Below are 20702 nucleotides of genomic sequence, written 5' to 3'. Positions count from 1 at the left end.
TTTGGGGTTATTTCTTCTTTTGTTGCTCATTTTCTTTGCTCTGCTCAGGTTGCAAAGGGTTAAAGTAAAGGGTTCCTGTTGCATTTCAACACGCTGCGCTTCAATAAATCAAACATTTCCATGACAGCAGTAGTCCCCTGTGAGATGGACGTACCTCACTGTCCACCACCCCGTTCTTGTCGCGGTGCGGCGCTTCATACGCGTCCATCTGCTGCCGCGAAACCTTGACGAGCCTCTCAGCGAGCTCCCTCCAGCGTCCGGCCACCTCCACGGCGGTCGTCAGGAGCACAAAGTCCATGACCAGCCGAGCCACGAGACCCTGACAGTCCATCTTCAACAGAGCCTGCAGAGACAGAGGACACAGAGGACACAGGAGGACTTGAGACTGAGAGCAGTTTTCTGGAGACTTGCAGGGTTTGAGATGTAAAGAGGAAGCAGATTCTAGCTGTGACTGGGACTCAGAGGACGGGGTAAGACAGAGGACAACACTGACTGAAAGCAAACACTACATGGAGACTCCTAAACGTACACGTACAGGTTTCATTCCACTGACTTGATCCTCTGTTATTTTCCAGCCCGCCTCCCCGATCCCCCTGCAAATCTGGGCTTTGTGCATTTTTCACATGCTTTCTGGTGGAAACAGAAATAAGAGCCTCGTGTTGGTTCAACGCTCAGGATTTAAGTCAAATCTGAGCCGAGGGGAGCAAGACGCCTGGGGACCAACGGCTGGGGACCAACGCCTGGGGACCAACGATTGGGGACCAACGCTGATGCAGACGATGCTGCACAGCAGGACACAACTAGTGCTGAATTCAACACAATTATAGATCCGTCAGCGTCTCCTGAATCCAACACACTGATGACTCGGCTGCAGTTTGTCCTGAGGGGGCGGGAGAGAAGTGTCACGGTCATGGATGGACGATGTCGAGCTTTGTCCTCTGCACCAAAGTTTAAACGACGTCTCCATCCGCAGGTCTCGCTTTAAGTCGAGCAGTCGTTTTTGTTTTTTGTGCCGTGCAGCGTACTTCTGGGGAAGTTTTGGTCCCCTGATTTTGCTCTCGACTTTCAAGATACTTTTTGATCCACAGAGCTGCTTACAGGCTGCACGTTTGCTGAGCCCTGTTCAAGATTTAAAACTTTATATGAAAAGAAAAAAAATGTCTCTTCCAATATTCATATTGAACTGCTGAAAGTGATTTGACTGACATTTATCTGAGTACAGCCTCAGTATCAATACTACAGACCAGTACATACGGATACTTTAAACATCAGAGCCAGGTCTTTTATTATGGGATAGAAAGTACTCTCTGCTACTCAACACCAGAAGAAAGTTGTCCTTATCACGTTATAGATTTGTTATAATTATCTTTAAAAAAGCTAAATTGTACGCCCTCAATGTCAAGACTCTGGCCACAAATGATGTCACCAGTGTGAGATGGCAGCGGAAATATCCAGAATATTTTGGCTTCACTTTTGTACAGAAGTGGAGACGTATTTTTGTATGCAGTCTTTGGTGTGGACGGGAGCCCGGCTCCTCCCATCGGCCCCCGTGACCTCCTGGACTCCATCAGCTCTGCTCTGACGGCTGGTGGGAACAGAGAGCGCTGTGAGACTCAGCGTGTCCCTGCAGCTGACACAACCTGCAGCACGTCACGGAGGATTTGCAAATACAAATATCACACATGCAAATACGCGTTTGCACTGATGAGTATACAATGACACACATTCACAGACACACAAACATTCATACGACCATGAGGATCGAGTCTTTATCGTTTGGAATTTTACAAAATCAAGACGCAAAGTGTTTCACAAAAGTCTAGAAAAAAAGGAAGATTAACCCTTTTAAACCTGAGAAAATTGGTTTGAATTTTTTTCTCCACCTGTCTCAAATTAAAATTTAAAAAAGAAAGAAAAAGAAACACAAAAAAGTGCAAAAAAAAGAAACAAAGAACTATACTTTCCCATCTCTTTTTTGGTAACTTTTATAAGTTTGTTGCATTTTGCGGAACATTTCTTGCCAAATGACTGACGGCGTTTTCCTTCATGATTTGGAAGGAAATCAAACAAACGTGTTTACGTTTCAGAGGTTTCAATGTTTGTGAGAAGCGTCTCAATGCAGCAGGAGACAACTGCTGTCGATCAGGGTCTCACAGGGTTAAAGATATCAATCTGGACCAGGACCGCTTTCCAAAAAAAGTCCCCACTGTCCACATGTCCTCATTCTCCAGGTCTTAAACTCAAACTGGTCCTCACACACACACACACACACACACACACACACACACACACGCACGCACGCACGCATGCACGCGCAGACGTGCACACACACACACACACGCGCGCACACACACACACAGAGGGACTGGCAGACTCAACAGAGCGAAGGTGAATTTAAAGCTGCACTTTGGGCCTCAGTTCAGTGTGCAGGAATGTGAGGAATGGCAGGATATGAGGGGGAGGAGGAGGATGAAGGGGGGAGACGGGGGATTCAGATGCCATGCTCCGGCGGCCTCTCTCACTTCGAGACCGGACCAGAGGACGAGATAGTGGCGTCTGTGGGCCAATCGGACGCTGCGGGAACGCTGAGCCGCCGCAGACTCGATCCATCAGAGAAAGTTCAGAGACGCTTTTTATTTTGTCTCTTAGCGACCGACTGACGGCGTCTCACGGCGTTTGTTTGTTTGTGTGCGGAGGGGAAGAGGCTGTCAGGAAGATAAACTCTTTGACAAAAGCACCTGTTTCCTCGCTGGATAACAACGGCAGGAAATCCCGCCAAAATAAAGGAGATCACTTCCTGTCTTACTACAGGTTGCAGTCTGTCGAGCTGCTCGGTAACAATATCCGTCTCAGTTTGTTCAGGACCGAGAGACAGTCGGGTTCATAAAGTCAAGCAAATATTATGATACAGAGTAAACATTAGATTGTCTCTGTAGTCGTCCATATTTACAGCTTAGTGTAATTTAGTTTAATTTGCTCACAATTAAAAACTGCATAAAATCCAGACAAATAAATAAATAAATAAATGAAAATGCAAAACAAACAAAAAACCCTAAATTAACATTTTACAGAAAAATACAACAACAGATAAATGACAAAAAAAAGCAAAAAAGTGTCCAATACTAATGTTTTTGTAATTTGTGGGACACTTCATGGCTTGTTGGTGCCATTTTTCTATCTTTTCTTTAAAGAAATCAAAGCGAATTGCTGATGTTTTAAAGGTGTAAATGCTTGTGAGAGGCGTCTGAGGGCAGGGCCAGGTTTCAAAGGGTTAACAGAGACAGCTGATAACCACCTTGGTGGTTCCTGTTAGCTCTGAGCTGCAGGGTTAGCGGAGCAGCTCAGTCACAGCCCGGCTCTGTTGGTTTTAGCTGCATGTTTTGAGGATAATTTAATTTTCTCTGCGAGTGTTTCTGCAGATGAGAAGATTGATTTCACTCTCACGTGTGCGCTAAATATGAAACCGGAGCCAGGAGACGTTTGGCTTAGCTTAGCATAAATTCGGCTCGTTAGTGTTTACAGTTTTGTCAGTTCATTAATATCCCGGTTTATGATTTAAAGAACACGCAGCAACAGATTCATCATCTTAATGAGCTGCAGACTTCCTGTGCACAAACGTCTGCTGCGAGCCGAGTAAAAATGTGGAGATTCTCAGCGGCCGATGTCGGTCGCTCCACTCGGTGAAGATATAAAAGCATCAAACGTCTCCGTTACAAAACGACAGGCGGTGAAGTAAAGAGCGACTCATCAATATTTCCTCCTGCATCTCTCCCTGGTGCCTCGTTTTGCTCTAAGCTGACGATTAATTCATCCAGGTCCTTTTTAATTGCTGAAGTAAACCTGATCCCCTTCACAGAGACGCGGTCCTGAACACAGAGGATTCTGGGAGGTTTTACACACCATTAACCCTTTGAAACCTAGTGCGACATTTATTTGTGTTGCTTTCAGACGCCTGTCAAGCATTTAAAATGGAACATTTGGTGGGATTTCTTTCAAAAACATGGGAAAAAGGCAACAAGCAACTTAGTAAAAATGATCCACAAACTGCAGGATTTTAACGGATTTAAAGATAAAATTATAAAACACAAGGAAAAATATCTAGAGAAAAAAAATAAAAAAGGGGAAAACTACATTTATAAATATAACAAGAACACATTTCTATCTGTTTACAGAGTTATTATAATATTTTAATCATTTTTTAAAATCTTGTCTGACAGTTTTTTTTCCTGTTGTTTGCTTGTTTGTTTTTGTTGTTTTACTAATTTTCAGGTAATTTCCTTGTTTTTTTAGTTATTGATTTATTTTTTAACTAATTTTTAACTCATTTCTTCTTATGTTGCTCATTGTTCTCTTCCTGTGTTTTTGAAAGAAATTTTCTCAGGTTTATCCTTCACCTCAAATTCTCCTTCATCTCAAATATTTCATGACAACAGGACACATTTAATAATCTTCTGGAAATCACATGAGATAGATGCTTTTTATTTCTGCTGATCTTTCCTCATGAACATTGAATTTGATGTTTTTCATGCAGTTTTAGGCAGAAACCTGTTGCAGTAATAATATTACTTTTCCCAGTAACAAATTATTGATAAATATCAGTAACTATATTACAGTTACCCCAAAACAAATAACTTGTTACAACCGCACTCTTTTTTTGGTGATTTGAAATCCATCTCTCAGTGGATCACATCCTCAGATTGTTTTCGTAATTGTTACACAACCGAACTTGAAAGATGGAAACGCTTAATATTTAACGGCTGAAAATTTTCATCACTTTTTTGTTATCTTGGAAGATAGATGACCAAAACATTGTTGTTCCAGGTATTAGTGCAAAGACAAACACACCATCAGAGCAGCGCTGAGCGGTATGAAATATTTAGACCTTCACAGCTTCAGTTCTGGACCTGAAGGCGTTCAATCATCTAAAGTCCACCGAGAGACGAGAATGTCCAAGTCAACAACGGACTGTCCCGCTCTGGAAAGAGAAGGCGACTAACACAAGTTTTATTAAGTGTGTTTATTTGATGTTTTTTATTCGTCATGAAGCGGACCGGTCCGAGCTTTGAGAAGTTTAGTGAAGCTGCTCTCTGCTCTTTTCCCGGCTCGTCTTACGGGCTGGAAACGTTCAGGCTGCTGTAAATCTTTGATGGCGAGTTGTAAAGTATTTATCACAGAGCGTCGTGCCCTGCGAGTCTCCGGACTGATTTTAAACTAATAATTGCACTGCAGCAGGCGGAGGCGCCGTCGTTACGGCGGCTCCAACAGCTCCAACAGCTCCAACAGCTCCAACAGCTCCTTTGCAATGCAACAACACACCGAGACAGAGCAGGAGTTAATGCTGCGCTGTGTTTCTAAAATGTCAGCTGGACTGGGTGGAGGGCTTATGGGAGTGTGTGTGTGTGTGTGTGTGTGTGTGTGCTTTAGTTAAATGCCACAGAGTTTGTTTCACAAGCTCAGCAATCAGCACTCTGAAGCCCTGCACCCCCCCCACATAAATCATCTGCTTGTCAAAACCAGAAGAAAATTCCTGCAGACATATTTTCAGAGATAACGTTGATGTGGAGACGAAGCGGGCGCTTCAATCATGTCTGTCGCTGCACACCAGAGCCTGTGCACGCGCGCGCACACACACACACACACACACACACACACACACACACACACACACACACACACACACACACACACACACACACACACACACACACACACTCACGTTTGGAGAAAGCTGCAGAACCAAACCCTCGGTGTAACCAACAAGCGCGCTTTTTGATAAATGACTCGTTTCTCCCGTCATCCTGTTCCTGTTTTTCCTCTCAATCTCTCCACTTCAATCTCATCTTTATTATTTTTCTATCCCATCTTCATTTTCCATCTGACTTCCTCCACCTTCCCCATTTGCAGCCTCTCCGCTCCATCTTAGCCGCACTGTGGCTTTGCAATTTCATTCCTCTTCCAGTCTGGCTTTAAAAGCCGCGCTCGTCTCTTCACCTTTTCGTTCACAGACCTCGACCTCAGGGGATTAACCCTTTAACCCTTTGGATCGACAGCTGTTTTCTTGTGCTGCTTTCAAATACCTTTCCCGAGCATTTAAAGCTCTAAAATGTGAGAAAAATGGTTTGATTTCTTTCAAAACACAGAAAAAAACATATTGTGTGACTTAGCAAGAAATACCCAGTAAAATGAAAAAACTTAGATAAAAAAAAGTCGACAAGAAAATTATCTGAAAGATAGCTGAGATGTCCCGGAAAAATTTCCAGAAAATGTATAATCATTTATAATTTCCATATTCTATTTCAAATAATATATATTACATATTTTAATTAATTATATTTAAAATTATGTTACAGAAAAGTTAGAAAAAATAATTTTTATTTTTTAGCACTTTTTTAAAGCTAATTGTCTTGTCTTTTTTTTTTTTTTTTTTTTTTTTTAAACTTTTTTTGGGTTTTTGGGGTATTTTTCCTCATAACTTGCAAATTTTGCAGCTATGTTCTTTCCATGTTTTTGAAAAGAAAATCAAGCTAATTTGCTTAAGTTTCAAAGGGTTAAAAATTTTGATTGAAATAAATTCAGATTTTTATTTGTAGCACTTTCTTGAGGTTATGTTCTTGTCTTTTTAAAAACTTTCCATTCTTTCTCTTTTCTCCTTTTTTGGGTCATTTTCTTGTCATTTTTTACTAGTTTCTTGCTAATTTTGGGTTAGGGTTAGGGTTCTATCCATGTTTTTGAAAGAAATAAAGCTAATTTGTTCAAGTTTCAAGGGTTAATTATGTTTGCAGATGATATTTAGTTGTTCTGAGGGCTCCCTTTAACTCCCATTATTCTCCACAGTCTGCCTCCAAAATAACTCCAACATTCCCCACCAGGCCAAAACCTCCAGAGAGTCGCTGATCTGTTGCGCAGTCAATTATTCCAAAAACAGCAGCTGGCCACACCCGGCCGCTGAAGGAGGGGAGAGGAGGAAGTGAAGGGAAAAAAAAGAGGAAGGAGGCCGGAGATGGCGGAAAAACAAAAAGCTCGATTTGTGTACAAGAATGGCAAAGCGGAGAGCTTATCGCACATAATGGTCCTGACTGTCAGAGTCGTCCTGCACAAAGAGGAAGTTATTATTATTCCCCGCTCTACCTGCAGCGCTGAGCGCACTGCAAATAATTCAGGAGGGTCAGACGCTCGGCTGCAGAGCTGACTGAGAGCTTCAGAGGGAAAATCCTCTTTTAGCAGAAAGACACAACAAAGGTTCCACCTCTGTGGTCAGAGGAGGAGGAAGAGGAGCATGAAGGAGGAGCGCAAACACTGGAGGAAGTCAAACAGAAGAAGCAGGAGAGAAGCTGACCGCAAGATTTAGTCATATTCTCATCACAGGTGTCAGGAAGAGCAGGATTTAGACCCAAATGCAAACACAGCAAGGGGTGAGGAGGGGGTGAAAGTGAGGGGGTGCAGGGTGACAGGGGAGGAGGTGAGGGGGAGGGGGGACAGGTGAAAGGCCTGGGTGAGGGGGAGGAGGTGAGGGGGGGGACAGGGAGGGGGAGGGGTGAGGACAGGGGGGTAAAGGGGTGAGGGAGACAGGGAGGGGGGTGATATGGACAGGGACAGGGAGGTGAGGGGTGAGGGGGGTAAGGAGGTGGGGTGAGGGGGGTGAGGAGGTGCAGGGTGAGGTGAGGGGGAGGGGTGGGGGGTGAGGAGGTGGGGGGTGAGGGGAGGTGAGGGGTGAGGGGTGGGGGTGAGGGGTGAGGGGGTGAGGGGGGGGGTGAGGGGTGAGGGGTGAGGGGGGGTGGGGGAGGTGAGGGGATGAGGAGGTGAGGGGGGTGAGGGTGTCCATTTAAATGTGAGGGGGGTGAGGGGTGAGGAAATCCAGCTGATAAGGGGTAGATGAGGAGGTGGGGGGTGAGGGGTGGGGGGGGGTGAGGGGGGGTGAGGAGGGAGGGGGGTGAGGGGGGGTGGGGGGTGAGGGGTGGGGGGGGTGAGGGGGGGTGAGGAGGTGAGGGGGGTGAGGAGGGGGGGGGGTGAGGGGTGAGGAGGTGAGGGGGTGAGGAGGGGTGGGGGGTGAGGGGGGGGGTGAGGGGGGGGGGGTGAGGAGGTGAGGGGGTGAGGGGTGAGGGGGTGGGGGGGGTGGGGGGGTGAGGGGGGGTGGGAGGTGGGGGGGTGAGGGGTGAGGGGGGGTGGGGGGGTGAGGGGTGAGGAGGTGAGGGGGGTGGTGGGTGAGGGGGGTGAGGGGGTGAGGGGTGAGGGGGGGTGAGGGGTGAGGTGGGGGTGAGGGGGGGTGAGGGGTGAGGAGGTGAGGAGGGTGAGGAGGTGAGGGGGGGTGAGGGGGGGTGAGGGGGGGGGGTGAGGAGGTGAGGGGTGAGGGGGGGGGGGGGGGGGGGCTGTGAGTCTGGACTGTCCATTTAAATGTGTGTTTGTTGCTGTGAGGATAAATCGATAAATCCAGCTGATAAGAGAAAAGTTCTGTAGAAAAATGTGTTGTGATGTGGAGGACAGGTTACAGGAGGACACGAGAGACAGACACAAAGAAAGACAGAGACGTAGAGATAGAGAGAGAAGGAGACGAGTGTATTTCTTTTTGTTTTGCATTTTTTAATTTCTATGTAAATCCCCAAAGACATCTGCAGCACTTTAAGACACAGAGACACAGAGACGAAGACAGAGACAGACAGAGACACACAGAGACAGACAGAGATAGGGAGGACCTGTGCAGGCTTGCCCATTTACAGTCGTTTCACAATGCATGTTGAAATCGAGTAAATTCCTCGCATTAATAAATTGGGGAAACTACCAGCGTCTTGCATCAGCTGCCCTGAAATCACGTCTCTGACTTGGACAGTCTGGACAATCTTTGTCCTCTACGACACAACAACCTTTGATAAGTTATGATCAAAAACCAGCTGTGATCACACTGAGACTGTTTACATGCCCCAAAACCTCCACTCTTTGCTCTTATTCTGAAAATATTCCAAATAAGCTCTTTACATGTCTGCATTTCCTGTTTTCATGCAGCCGTGCAGACTGCGATTAACGTGTCCTCACATGTCGTTTATCACGTCGAAATGAGTCCAACAGCTGGACAGAGACGGAAAGACGAAACGCCAAAGCAAGTCTCCTGATGATGGCAAAAAAGTGAAAATGTATTCTCAATTTTCACGATAGAGTCATTTTGGAAAGAAGCCACGATATATCGAGTAAAGTCACTTCAGCGCAGCTTGGAGGCAAACAATCAAAACACACTCGGACTTCGGACACTAAAACGCTCCCAAAGTTTAGGGAGCTAAAGAGAAGGGTGCTAGTTCGACGGGTTCAACATTTTCCACATCACAGTCTTTTTATTTAGTCTCAGTCATTAATCAGGGAGACAGCTTACAAATGTCTCATTAAAGAGTCCTGACCAAAACAGGCAGCAGGCAGCAACAAGCATCAAAATAAGCCTCAATTACTGACTCTTTCAAACTACTGATGTCCGCAACACAATCAGAACCCAGGAAACTGTTTTCATTACAGTTACGTTCAAGATTTTTCCCAAAAACACACACAAAAAGCGTTGCAGTCACACACATCCAAAAACCGTTTTCAGCAGGAACCGGACCGATGAAAGACAGAAAGCATGAAGGTCAGCGAGCTGCAGGCGTCGCGTCACCTGACGATGTGCTAATAAACTGCACTCAACGTTTCTTCATGTTTTGCATCTGAGAGGAACCAAAGCCGAAACTTCACGATTCAAACAAAGCGAAGTGCGGTCCGGCACGCCAAACGAGCCGGACATCGTCTGGAAGTTCTATTTTTTCTGTCAGAGTTTGGAGGCACATTTTGGGATAAGAGTGCAGCACGTGATCTTCCCGCAGATCATCTGTGATGCACGTTAACCTCTTTAGGCGCCGTGTGATCGTCTCATTTATCGTGCCGCTGAATCTAAACTCTTTTACAGCTCACATTCACAGGAGTCGTGGTTTGCTCACGCTCTCACCTCTTTTTTGTCGTTGTGGTTTACTAAAGAAAGACACTGTCTCCAGGTGGACGAGTGCACGTCCAATGTGCTCGAGTATAAAACAAAAACGTGTCCCAAAAACACCTGCGTGCGCTCACGTACGTGAGCCTGGAGCATGATTGCAGCTCACAGTTTCTGCAGCGCGGATCTGAATTCACAGAGAGAACCCAAATCGAGCTTTTTTAGGTCTGATGGTTTCACACACACACACACACACACACACACACACACACACACACACACACACACAGCTCAGTGTTCTCACATCGTGGAACATGTTCCGCTCTCATGTTAATATGTGGAAAACCAGAGGACGAGAACGTCGGCCTGAGTGAAATGAAATAATTATTACTCATTAATTATGATGAGTTTTAACCCTTTGAGACCTGGATCGACATCAGTTTTCTTGTGCTGCTGTCAGACTCATTTTGCAGCTGCTTAACCCTTTGAACACCAACAAATTGGTTTTATTTCTTTTGAAAACATGGAGAAGAAAATCAGTGAGCAACTTGGCGAGAAATGTCCCAATAATTTCAAGAAATTAGTAAAAGGGGAAAAGAAAATGACCTGAAAATTGCTTTTTAAAAAAAACTTGAAAATAGAGAAAAAAAACCCCATAAAACTCCGTTCATAGGTATTTTAATTAAATATTTAAAACTGTGTTACAGAAAAAAGTATATACATTTAGTCTTTTTTCAGTTTCCAGCACTTTTTGAGTTATTTTCTTTTTCTATTTCTATTTTCTTTACTTTCTTCTTTTTTTTTTTAACTTTTTGTGCCTATGTTCATGTCATTTTCGTGTAACTTTTCCCCAACTTCTTGCTAATTTTTAGGCCATGTCTTATTAAGTCGCTCCTTCTCCCAGGTGCTCAGGTTTCAAAGGGTTAATCAATCAAATGAATTGTGTAAAATGTGTAAAACGGAGATCATGATGTGTTAGCAGAGGACGCCTGTCAGTGTGACAGCTGGATGTAAATGGTCGTGTATGTGCAGAGGAAAGTTCTGGGTCAAGGAGGATTATGGGAAGGACGGGGAAGTGGTTTGGACTGCAGGCGCCTGCAGGTCCACAACTGGAGCTTCTGTTTAGTGTCTGAACAATGAGGCAGGAAACATCTGCAGGCCTGAGATCCAACAGACACAATCCTTTCCATCACCCGCTGACAACACAGCCTCACACACACACACACACACACACACACACACACACACACACACACACACAGATTCATATTTGATGGCAGCTTCATTCATACAGATGTTATTACCTGGGACAGGCTGTTCTCATAAACTGTTCACACATTTTCCTGCAAAAATAAAAGCACTATAGGTTGACCAGTATTGGTTTTTATGGTCGATACCAATACCGATTAATAGCAGTTAATGAGAGCGATAACCGATATTTGGAACAGATACGCATTTACAATAAAAAAATAAAATCTTTCTGTCAATATTTAGAATTTGAAATATAACAAACTCAGGCAAAAAAAAAGTTTCAAAGCCTGTCGCACACGTTTGATCAAAACTGAAACTTTCACCATCATATGCAGCAAGTTCCCTGCAAATGTTTTTATAGTCAGGTGATAATTTAAATTAAAAAGGCCGACCAAATTGTCTAGGGAAGAATGTCCAGAATGAGTTTAGTTTCCTTTTTTTTGCAGCAAAGGGTCACAGGTTGGAGTCAAACCCACGGCCACAGCAGCAGGGACACAGCCTTTGTACATGGGGCGCCCGCTCCACCAGGTGTGCTAATCTTGGTTTTCTACCTTTGAGCCAAAGCGAATGCCACCTTCCTTTTTCTGTTTTCTCTGGTCATGCAGCAGCAGTTTCAGAAGTATCTGTGTCTTTCTGCTGCAGAGACAGACTACTTTTATGTGAGGACCCTCTTATATATAAGTGAAATACTTCTTTAAATCTGTCTTCTGACCAGCGGAGAGCGATCGTTCAATCCAGAGAAACACGTCTGGCTTAACTCTCCCCCTGCGTGCACTTACACAAAGACACCACAGACGCCTGCAGCAGCACGCCGAGTCAGACCGTTTATATTTGTAATCTCCTCCCAGACTACGTGTGATGTCACACATCAGAGAAAAGAGCAACGAAGACGTCCAATAAAGTGAACGAGCTACAGGAACACCACAAAGTCGATATCGATGTCGACATTTCTGTCGAGCTTAAAGGTTCCTTTGACTCCTCAGTGAGATATGAAGATATCATCAGGTTAATTTTGAATTAAATACTTATTTTCTGTCAGACATTGAACATGACAAATATACTGTAGAACAGCGTCACCAACTGGAGGACCTATTCTACTAAAACTCACAGAGGTCCAGGTACTAAAATGTCCCAGCGAAGGTCAACGTTTAGTCATTATATCCAGTCGGCACGCTGACACATGATGATAAAACTCAACGTGTGCTGCTGAGATTAACACTGAGACCTCTGACATGATACTGCTGCGCCTAACCTGTTTGTGTACGCTGTTCCTGTGAACAAGTAAATACTGCAAATATATTTAACCCTTTGAGAACTGGCTTGATTTCTTCCAAAAACATGGGATGAGAGCAATGAGCAACTTACCAAGAAACGAGTAAAACGTTCCAAGAAAATTACCTCAAATAAGCAAAAAAACAAACAAACAAAAAAAAGACACAAGAAAATGGCACAACAAAACTGAAGTCGATCCAACTTTTAAAGGTCTAAATTTTGAGTCTTTGAGTAAAAATGTCACATTTCTCTGGTTTATGGGACCCGTCTGCAGCCATTATTAAAATACTCTAAGCTAATGTCTATCACTGTGATTTTCTGTATATTTTGAACGTTATGAGACAAATGCACAGGCGACACTGACCAGCCTGAGCAGCAGGATGCAGAACAGATGGGAATGAAAAATCTATATTTGTAACAAATCCACTGTATCTGCGACATGCACTGCTGCTGACCCCCTTTTCTCCACCCACAATCAAAGCACACCACAATGGATTCAGACATTTGAGCACAAAGAAGGCGACCACAGCGCTTTTGATTTGCTTCTCTTTCTTCTATAAATAGACGTCCGTCCATGTCAAACGACACACCGGCAAATCATAAAAGATTTTCCTCTGTGACATGAAATATTTGCAGGAGGAGACAAAGACGAGGATTTCATCTGACAGTGTTTAGACTCACTCTGCTTCACTCCGAGGCCCACACAAAATCCACTTTTCAGAGGACAAAAAATAAATAAATAAATCAGACGTTTGCACATGGAACAAACAGCATATTTGTGTTGGTTAAACAAAGCGGCCCCGAGATTTCAAATTTGCTGGATTGCTGCGTGCTTTGTCCCCGCAGTAACTGGTACTTTACATGTAAATCCTGACAGAAGAAACAGAAAAACAGACCTATATTCAGACATGAATGGAGCAGAACTCCCTCAAAGGCCATATTTTCACTCACCACCTTTTATTATGTTCTTTTCCATACTGCAGTTTCTCCGTCTATAAATGGTCCTAACTGGTGTTTACAACCGAGCGTAAATTACAGTGTTTCTGCTCCGTGTTACTTCAGCTGTAGTTCCTCTGTGACCTCTCACAGAGACTCTCAGCAGGATCACTCCACGACAGAGACACTAAGTCGAGGAACAGCAGGGAAGCTGAGCACCACTCTCTGAAAACCCAGTATTTCAGGAACCGACACAAATAAAAATGAAAATGAAAATGCAAAGGTTTATGCAGCGTTATGGGCTATAAGCATAAGTCAGAGAGGCTATGATGAGGATGTTCAGTGTGTTTCTACATCTCAGGATGAGAATGGCTGCCATGACTGCCTGAGGCGACAATGAAAATCCACATTTCCGTGACAGAAGACGCACAACCAAGTGCCTGAGAGAGTTTGTTAGCACACTTAAAGCGAACACAGCTCAGCACTTTGTCCTCTCTGAAGAAAAGCTGAATGCACTGGAAAAAAAAGAAGAAAAAAAAAGCACGAGGCATGAACAGGCCTGTTCATCTGCTGCGGACACATCTGTTCCTTTGTTAGAAAGGCACAAAAATCCAAATTAATGGCTGACTAGGCTGAAAAACACCGGTCTGATCAGTGTAATTACAGCAGAGCACTTCAAGGAAGAGAAACTTCTATCACTGCTGAATGCAGGTTATGATCTGTTTTTAGAAATGCAGTAAGAGTATGTGATATTGAAACTGAAGGAACGATTATTTGTTTTCTTATTTTACCACTCGTAAAATTTTGTAGGCCCCGTCACGTTTCACCGAGATGCATGAAAATTGTAAGAAAAATATAACATGCAAAGACGTACAAAAGAGTCTCTTGGAGCCATTTCCTAAACCAAACAGGACGTCAGCCATTCTGAATTTAATGTCCAGTTTTGGTGAACTTTTGGCCATTTACAAAGGGTCATAATTAGGGTCATGCAATAATTTATCTCCTAATCACTAAAAACATGACTGAAAGTAGCAATAGACATTAACCAACAAATAAGTGTGAAAATGAAATAACGTCTAACTCATGTTGTAAGAAAAGCTTTCGCACTGTGATGATACTTGGCCAAGTTTTCATTGAACAGTGTTGCCATGGCGACATGATATTCACCAAGAAACAGAAAGTTTTTTGTAAGCTGATTGTATTTTGGCCAATGTGCCCCAAATTTCAAACGTTTGATAAGACTTCAGGTCTGAGGACATCAACATGTCACTTATCTGTCAAGGAAGTAAGCCTTGATAGACAATTATCATTTAATTTACATAAAATCTGTGTGGTGTGATCTAAAACTGACATACAGCAGCATGACATCAGATTAATGTGCTCTCTAACGCCACATAGTGGACACAGGAAGTGGAAAAAAGTGTGAAATTCCACACTTTATGCAAACAGACCATCTCACCCCCGAGTGCATTGTTTGACTTTTTAATTACAATCGCTTCATGCAGCCTCCTTCCAGTACCCCCGACTTCTGCAAAGCGAGCGCCCGTTCATCGCTGCTTGCAGCTTTGATTTCTAAAAAGACTTCATACTGTAAAAAACGAGAGCGTGTGTCTGTGTCACTGTGCTGTTTTCTCCCTCGAGGGTGTTGATTCATATGTACATAAAGATAGAAAATTATCTTAGTAGTACACGCACTGCACACTAAACCCTGTCCTCAAACCGGCGTCTGTTGCTTGAGTTACAAAGTATTCCTTTGCCCTCCACGGCTCCTCAGGTCCCGATTAGACCTCGGTGCCTACACAGCAGTTATCGACTGCACTCCCAGCAGAATTAACAGACTGAACTGAAGCCTGAAGCCAAAAGCCTGAAGCAGCTGTGGGCAGATAACAGGAGGGAGGAAGATTTGTGCTCCGAGAGAGAAATCTCCAGCCGGGAGGATGCACACACAAACACGTGACCGTTTAATTTGACACGTGAAGGACAAAGGACGCAACAGAGACTTCAACATTTAAAACAGGGGAGGACAATTTGCATTTTCTCAAATCAGTGACTCGGAGAAAATGCTTAGTCATTGCAACAGAGGAGGATGCCAAGGGTTATAACTTACCGTCAGGAGTTCTTTCTGGAAGGACTTTCGCTCTTTGCTCTCTGCATTGTTGCAGTCCTCCTTCAGCTTCTCCAGCACCGATGCGACCCGCTCCGGCTCGCTGTCCAGCTCCGCCCGGCAGAAATGGGTCAAGGGCAGGTTGACGTATCCGAGGGCGTCCGCGAAAGCTCGCCAGTTGCCAATGTTCTCCATCAGTATAGTTCTTACGGAGGCGTAGATGTACGTGAGGAACTTGCAGGGCTTTAATATCTGCTCCAGCAACAAAGAGGTCGTGAGGTCAGGCCCGCTGAAGTAAATGGGCTTCACTTTGCCGACCACCAGCACGTTCTTCGCATGAACAAATCCCATTTTGCCCTGATAATACCCGATGTACCATTCCTTCGTCCACAGCTGGCCCTTCAGCTTGATCTTCTCTTCGCTCAACAGAGCCACAAAGTCTCCTTTTTTGTACTCCAGCAAGTACTGATTTTTTGTTTGTCGGATGACGGTTTTGATTAATTTTCCAAACTTCAGGTTATTTATTCTCCTGTCCTGGAACACAGGGTACTTGGTGGCGATGGCGAGAGGAGACAAGACGATCTTGCCCACTTCCTTCTTCTTGAGGAAGCGCCGCTGCCCTGATGTCTTTGGGCCTGCTTTGGGCGGCGGTGTTGGTGTCTGGACACAAAACTGTGCCAGTATACAATCTTGGTCGTCTTTGACTTGAATCCTTAAGGTGAAATCCGAAACATCTTCAGTGTTGCGTGAGGCGATGATGTAGACGAGCCGGCTGACTTTGCCCAGTTTGACCTGGAATCCCCGCACCACTCTGGCCTGCTCGCTGGCCTTTACCTCGTAGTTGGCCATGTTGGAGTAAACTCCCACGCGGAGGTCCTGCGGTTTGGACAAGACAAACTGGTGCTTCCCCCAAAGCTGCAGCACCACTGATGGAGCGGTCTGCGCCTGTTTGCCCACCTCGTTCACCAGTAACGTCTTTGGCGCGCAGTCGTGTCCGAACATTGCCACGACTGTCTTGAAGGACGGGTGAATGTGTTTGGGACCATACACGCCTAATGTGATCTTTTTTACCACATGCTCCCAAACTGTGGAGTCTGGAGACAACGACTGGGACTGAGCCACAACACACACATACATGCAGGGTTCCAGGTTATCCAGGCACACCTGGACTGTGTCCCCATACATGTACGCCTGAGGAATGGGAGTGTACGGCCCCTCTTTACAGTCACTCCTGACACACAGCACTTCTGTCGTCTCCCTGCTCTCCATTTTCACCACCACGGACACTTTCATCTCCAGGGTGATGGTGGTTTTGGTCTCCATGTTGCTGAGTTTGATCTCCACCACGGGGCTGACGGTGGTGCAGCGGTCGTTGTTGAGCTCCAGCGGGGGGTCAAGCAGAGCTTTGATCGAAATCTGCTGGGTGTCCCCCGCGGCCACGTGCCCCTCTGGTATGTGGATGCTGATGTTTGTGTCCGGAAGCTGGACGGCCCCTCCGGAGCTGTCCAGACGACAGACGATGTTGGTCTCCACCGGCTGCGTTTGGCCCCATCCTGGATTCTGACCCAGCGAGTCCAAGTCGTGGCAGGACCTGGCCAACTTGCGGTGGGTGAGCCACGCTGTCCGAAAGTCCTCCCTGCTCTTGAACTGCTCTGGCGCCGGTGCTTTCAGGCCCCCGAAGAAACCCGAGGAGGCCTGAGGGGCGTCGGACTGAGCCTGCAGGATGGACAGCTCAGACAGACTGTAGGACCGTTTGCTTCTAAAAAACGGGTTGTCCCTGCGCAACGTCTGCCCCACCCCTGCAGTGGGACTAAGCGGGTTAAAAACCCCGCTGCCAAAACCATTGATGGCGGTGCTGCTGGTGGAGTTGGGCACTGACGGAGTGAGCGTATCAAACAGAAGGAGGTCAACTGATTTCTCATTACTGTTCTGATCAAGCGAGCTCTGAGGACCCCCGTTTAGGAAAGGGTTTGTCGAGGTATGGGTTGTTGCGAAAGGATTTCCGTTTTGGAAGGTGGTTGGTTTCAGGATCACGCCGGCCCACTCTCCTAGAAGGTCCATTTCTTTGGCTGCCTCCTCGTTGCCGTCTCCCACAGTGTCGATCATCCCGCTGTCGCTGAACGACGAGTCTCTGAAATTGATGGGCTCCACGTAGGCTGCGGGGATGTAACCCATCTCCGTGTTGTTGTGGGCGTACCACCACTCTCCTCCCGACGAGTCCAGAACATAGAGGCGGTCCCCTTTAGAGAACTTCAGGGTGGTGAAGCTGGACGGGCAGTAGTCCTTGATGGCGACGACTTCCCTGGCAGCGCCAAAGGAGGCAGTCGCGTCCAGTCGTAAGGCACTGGGAGAAGGCACTGGACAAAAAAAAAAAAACACAACAATATCAGCCAGAGGTGGATGATACGACCTGGACATCAAATCTTTGAGTTCACAGGATTACAGCATCCTTCATAAGGTACTGATGCCAGAAAAGAGGTGCAGATTTATGGAGTAAAGAGACGTATTAGCATACACTGCTGTCTACCAGTGTCTTTTTCACATGTCACTGGGGAGCGTCCTAAAAGAGCTCATTAAATCCTCTCCATGGGGGTTAACACTTTGAAACCTGGATCGACATCACTTTTCTAGTGCTGAGAACAGACGCCTTTTACAAGCATTTAAAACCTTTGAAACGTGAGCAAATTAGTTTAATTTCTTTCAAAAACGTGGACGAAAAAGGGAATCAGAGACTTGGCATGAATGTCCCGCAAAGTCCAAAACATTAATCAAAGGTAACCTGATATCAAGAAAACTATATTTCTAATTATGTATTTAAAATTAGGTGACAGAAAATGTATTTTTATTTTTATTTCAGTACTTTTTCAGGTCATGTCTTTTCCATTTTTTCCTTTCTTTTGTCAAATTTCAGGTAACTTTTCACTTATTTCTTGCCAAGAAAAGTTTGAAGTTTAAAAGTTTGCCAAGAAAAACTGAATTTACGACATTTTAAAACCTTTTAATAGTCATTTTCTTTCTTGCAAAAGAACAAGACTGAAACTCGGGCTGAATGATATGGAAAATGTCAATAAAATGTTATTTTTAGCCAAATACCTTGAAAATGATATTGCAATGATATTACATGGTTGACTATTGGTGCTTTCACAAAGTGATACTTGATCATCATTAATGTGGATATAATGACTAAGTTAGTAAAGGCAAACAATATATTAAGATATCCAAAATCTAACACAATTTCTCGTCTGATTCCATGATATCTAATATCGATATATTGCTCAGCCCTACTTGAAACATCTTTCTGAGGCCTGCGTGCGCTAAACAGTCAATAAGAATAACAAAAGAGCTGCAGTGCATGCAGGGACATCGTCGTTATGCATCTTTTAAAAACACAGTGTATCCCACGCAGCGCTGGACTGTCACTAACAGATGCTCCAACAAAGTAGAGCACAGACATCCACTTAATCTGCCTCAGCTCAGACGGGAGGAAAACTCAAAGTCTGCTCACTAATTCATCTGCTGTGTGTGTTTCTTGAAGGGACGAGCTGAACGATCTGCGAACGCTTCAGTTTCACCTCAATATCTCAGCAACACAAAACATAAAGAGTCTTTTCTCAGACTGTCACAACAGTCCTGTAACCTGCAGCAGGTACACACACACACACACACACACACACACACACACACACACACACACACTGTGTAACTATTCACATGACAGTCCAAATATGACTACTCTATTTGTCTTGTAAACTGACATTTCTGTGCACACTGATGTAAGTTTAGTCATTTTGCACATCATTAAAAAGCAAAACCTTCACATGAATCAAATTTGAACGTCATTAAAACAACAGAAAAATGCAAGAAATTTGTAGATTTATGAAGTTATTTTTTTTAATAAAAAAGCTAGGGGTAACTGTAATTGCAATGATCTTAATTACATATTTAAAATTATATTACAGAATTTTTTTTTTTTATATGTCCTGTTTGTTTTTACTTTCTGTTTTTGTTTGTTTTTGGTTTTCGGATGATTTATTTATTTATTTAATTATTTTGTAAGTTTTTTTAAGTGTTTTTTAAGTTGTTTTTTTTTCCCCTTTTTTTGTATTTTTGCAAATTTCGGGAAACTTTCTGTTAGCATTTAATTTTAACTAATTTCTGAGTCATTTCTTCTTGAGTTTCTCATTGCCTTTTTCCCATGTTTTTGAAAAAAAAAATTAAATGTGCTCAGGATTTAAACAGTTAAAGGCATTTTTCTGTTAGAGCAGCTGACCTTTGACGTCATTCAGACTGGCTTCTGACACGCCTTCGCTGAGATCGATGAGCGTCCCCTCGGACTTGCAGCGCGGCAGAGACGTGTTGTTGGTGGTGGCGGCTCTGATTCGATGGGCGGCCATGTTCGGACCCGTCGACCTGCGTGTTCAGGCTCCTCGGATGAGTTTCCTCCTGCTGGCGGCCAAGTCAACAGCCTCCCATGATCTCTGAAAGACAGAATTATTATTAGTTTTTAAGCACTTTGGGTCATTTCGTTGTTTTGTTTTTTAACTCTCTTTTCTTACTAATTTAAATTTTAATTAAAAATAAATTAATTTTAAGTGTCATAATTATACATGTCATAATTTAATTATGACATAACCTAATTTTTATTTATTTTTATTTAACAAAATTTTTATTTTGGGTTTCTTTGCCTTTTTATTTATTACTTTAGACACTCGGTGTTGTGTGTGAAACAGCTCTCCTGCCATCTACTGAAATCTGTCTTGCTGATGTTTAAAGTTCACTTCATGTTGTAACATTTTCAGCTCACTTTAAAATGAAAATGTTTTTCATTTTCTGCTTATGAGCTCTCAGCGCTACAAATCAGCATAAACTCTGCAATAAACAGCAGAATAAAGTGGATGTGCATAAATATGAGTGTGATTAAAGTTCTTCTAAATAACTCCGATCCTCTCAGGAGTCTAAAACGGAAAATTAATATAAACAGAAAAACAAATTTCACACAGCCATCTGACTCATAAATGCAGATGTGTGACTGATGTTCACAGATACCAGATGATTTATTTACGCCCAAACATGATTTTATGATCAAAGAAACCGGTGAATTCAGTTTTTAAAAAAATGAATATTTAAAGTATTTAATTCATGTCATTATTGAGGCTGATTACAGTAGTTTTCAAAACATTTTACAAGGTCCCAACACAT

General features: G+C 44.0%; 1 protein-coding gene across 1 annotated transcript in view; it reads right to left on the bottom strand.

Annotated features, from left to right (window-relative positions):
• LOC121948776 (SH3 domain-binding protein 4) overlaps positions 1-20702 on the bottom strand; it is a 45992-nt gene that overhangs the window by 3638 nt on the left and 21652 nt on the right. The window contains exons 2-4 of the mRNA XM_042494234.1: positions 19774-19981; positions 15507-17860; positions 155-343 (exon numbers count right to left, since the gene is read on the bottom strand). Coding sequence (XP_042350168.1) covers positions 155-343; positions 15507-17860; positions 19774-19897 — 2667 coding nt within the window. The 5' untranslated portion in view covers positions 19898-19981. The remainder of the gene's footprint in view (positions 1-154; positions 344-15506; positions 17861-19773; positions 19982-20702) is intronic.

The sequence above is a fragment of the Plectropomus leopardus genome, chromosome 10, assembly GCF_008729295.1.
Source record: "Plectropomus leopardus isolate mb chromosome 10, YSFRI_Pleo_2.0, whole genome shotgun sequence".
NCBI lineage: Eukaryota > Metazoa > Chordata > Actinopteri > Perciformes > Serranidae > Plectropomus > Plectropomus leopardus.
Note: the sequence above shows the minus strand (reverse complement) of the source record. Positions and strands in the feature narration are given on the sequence as shown.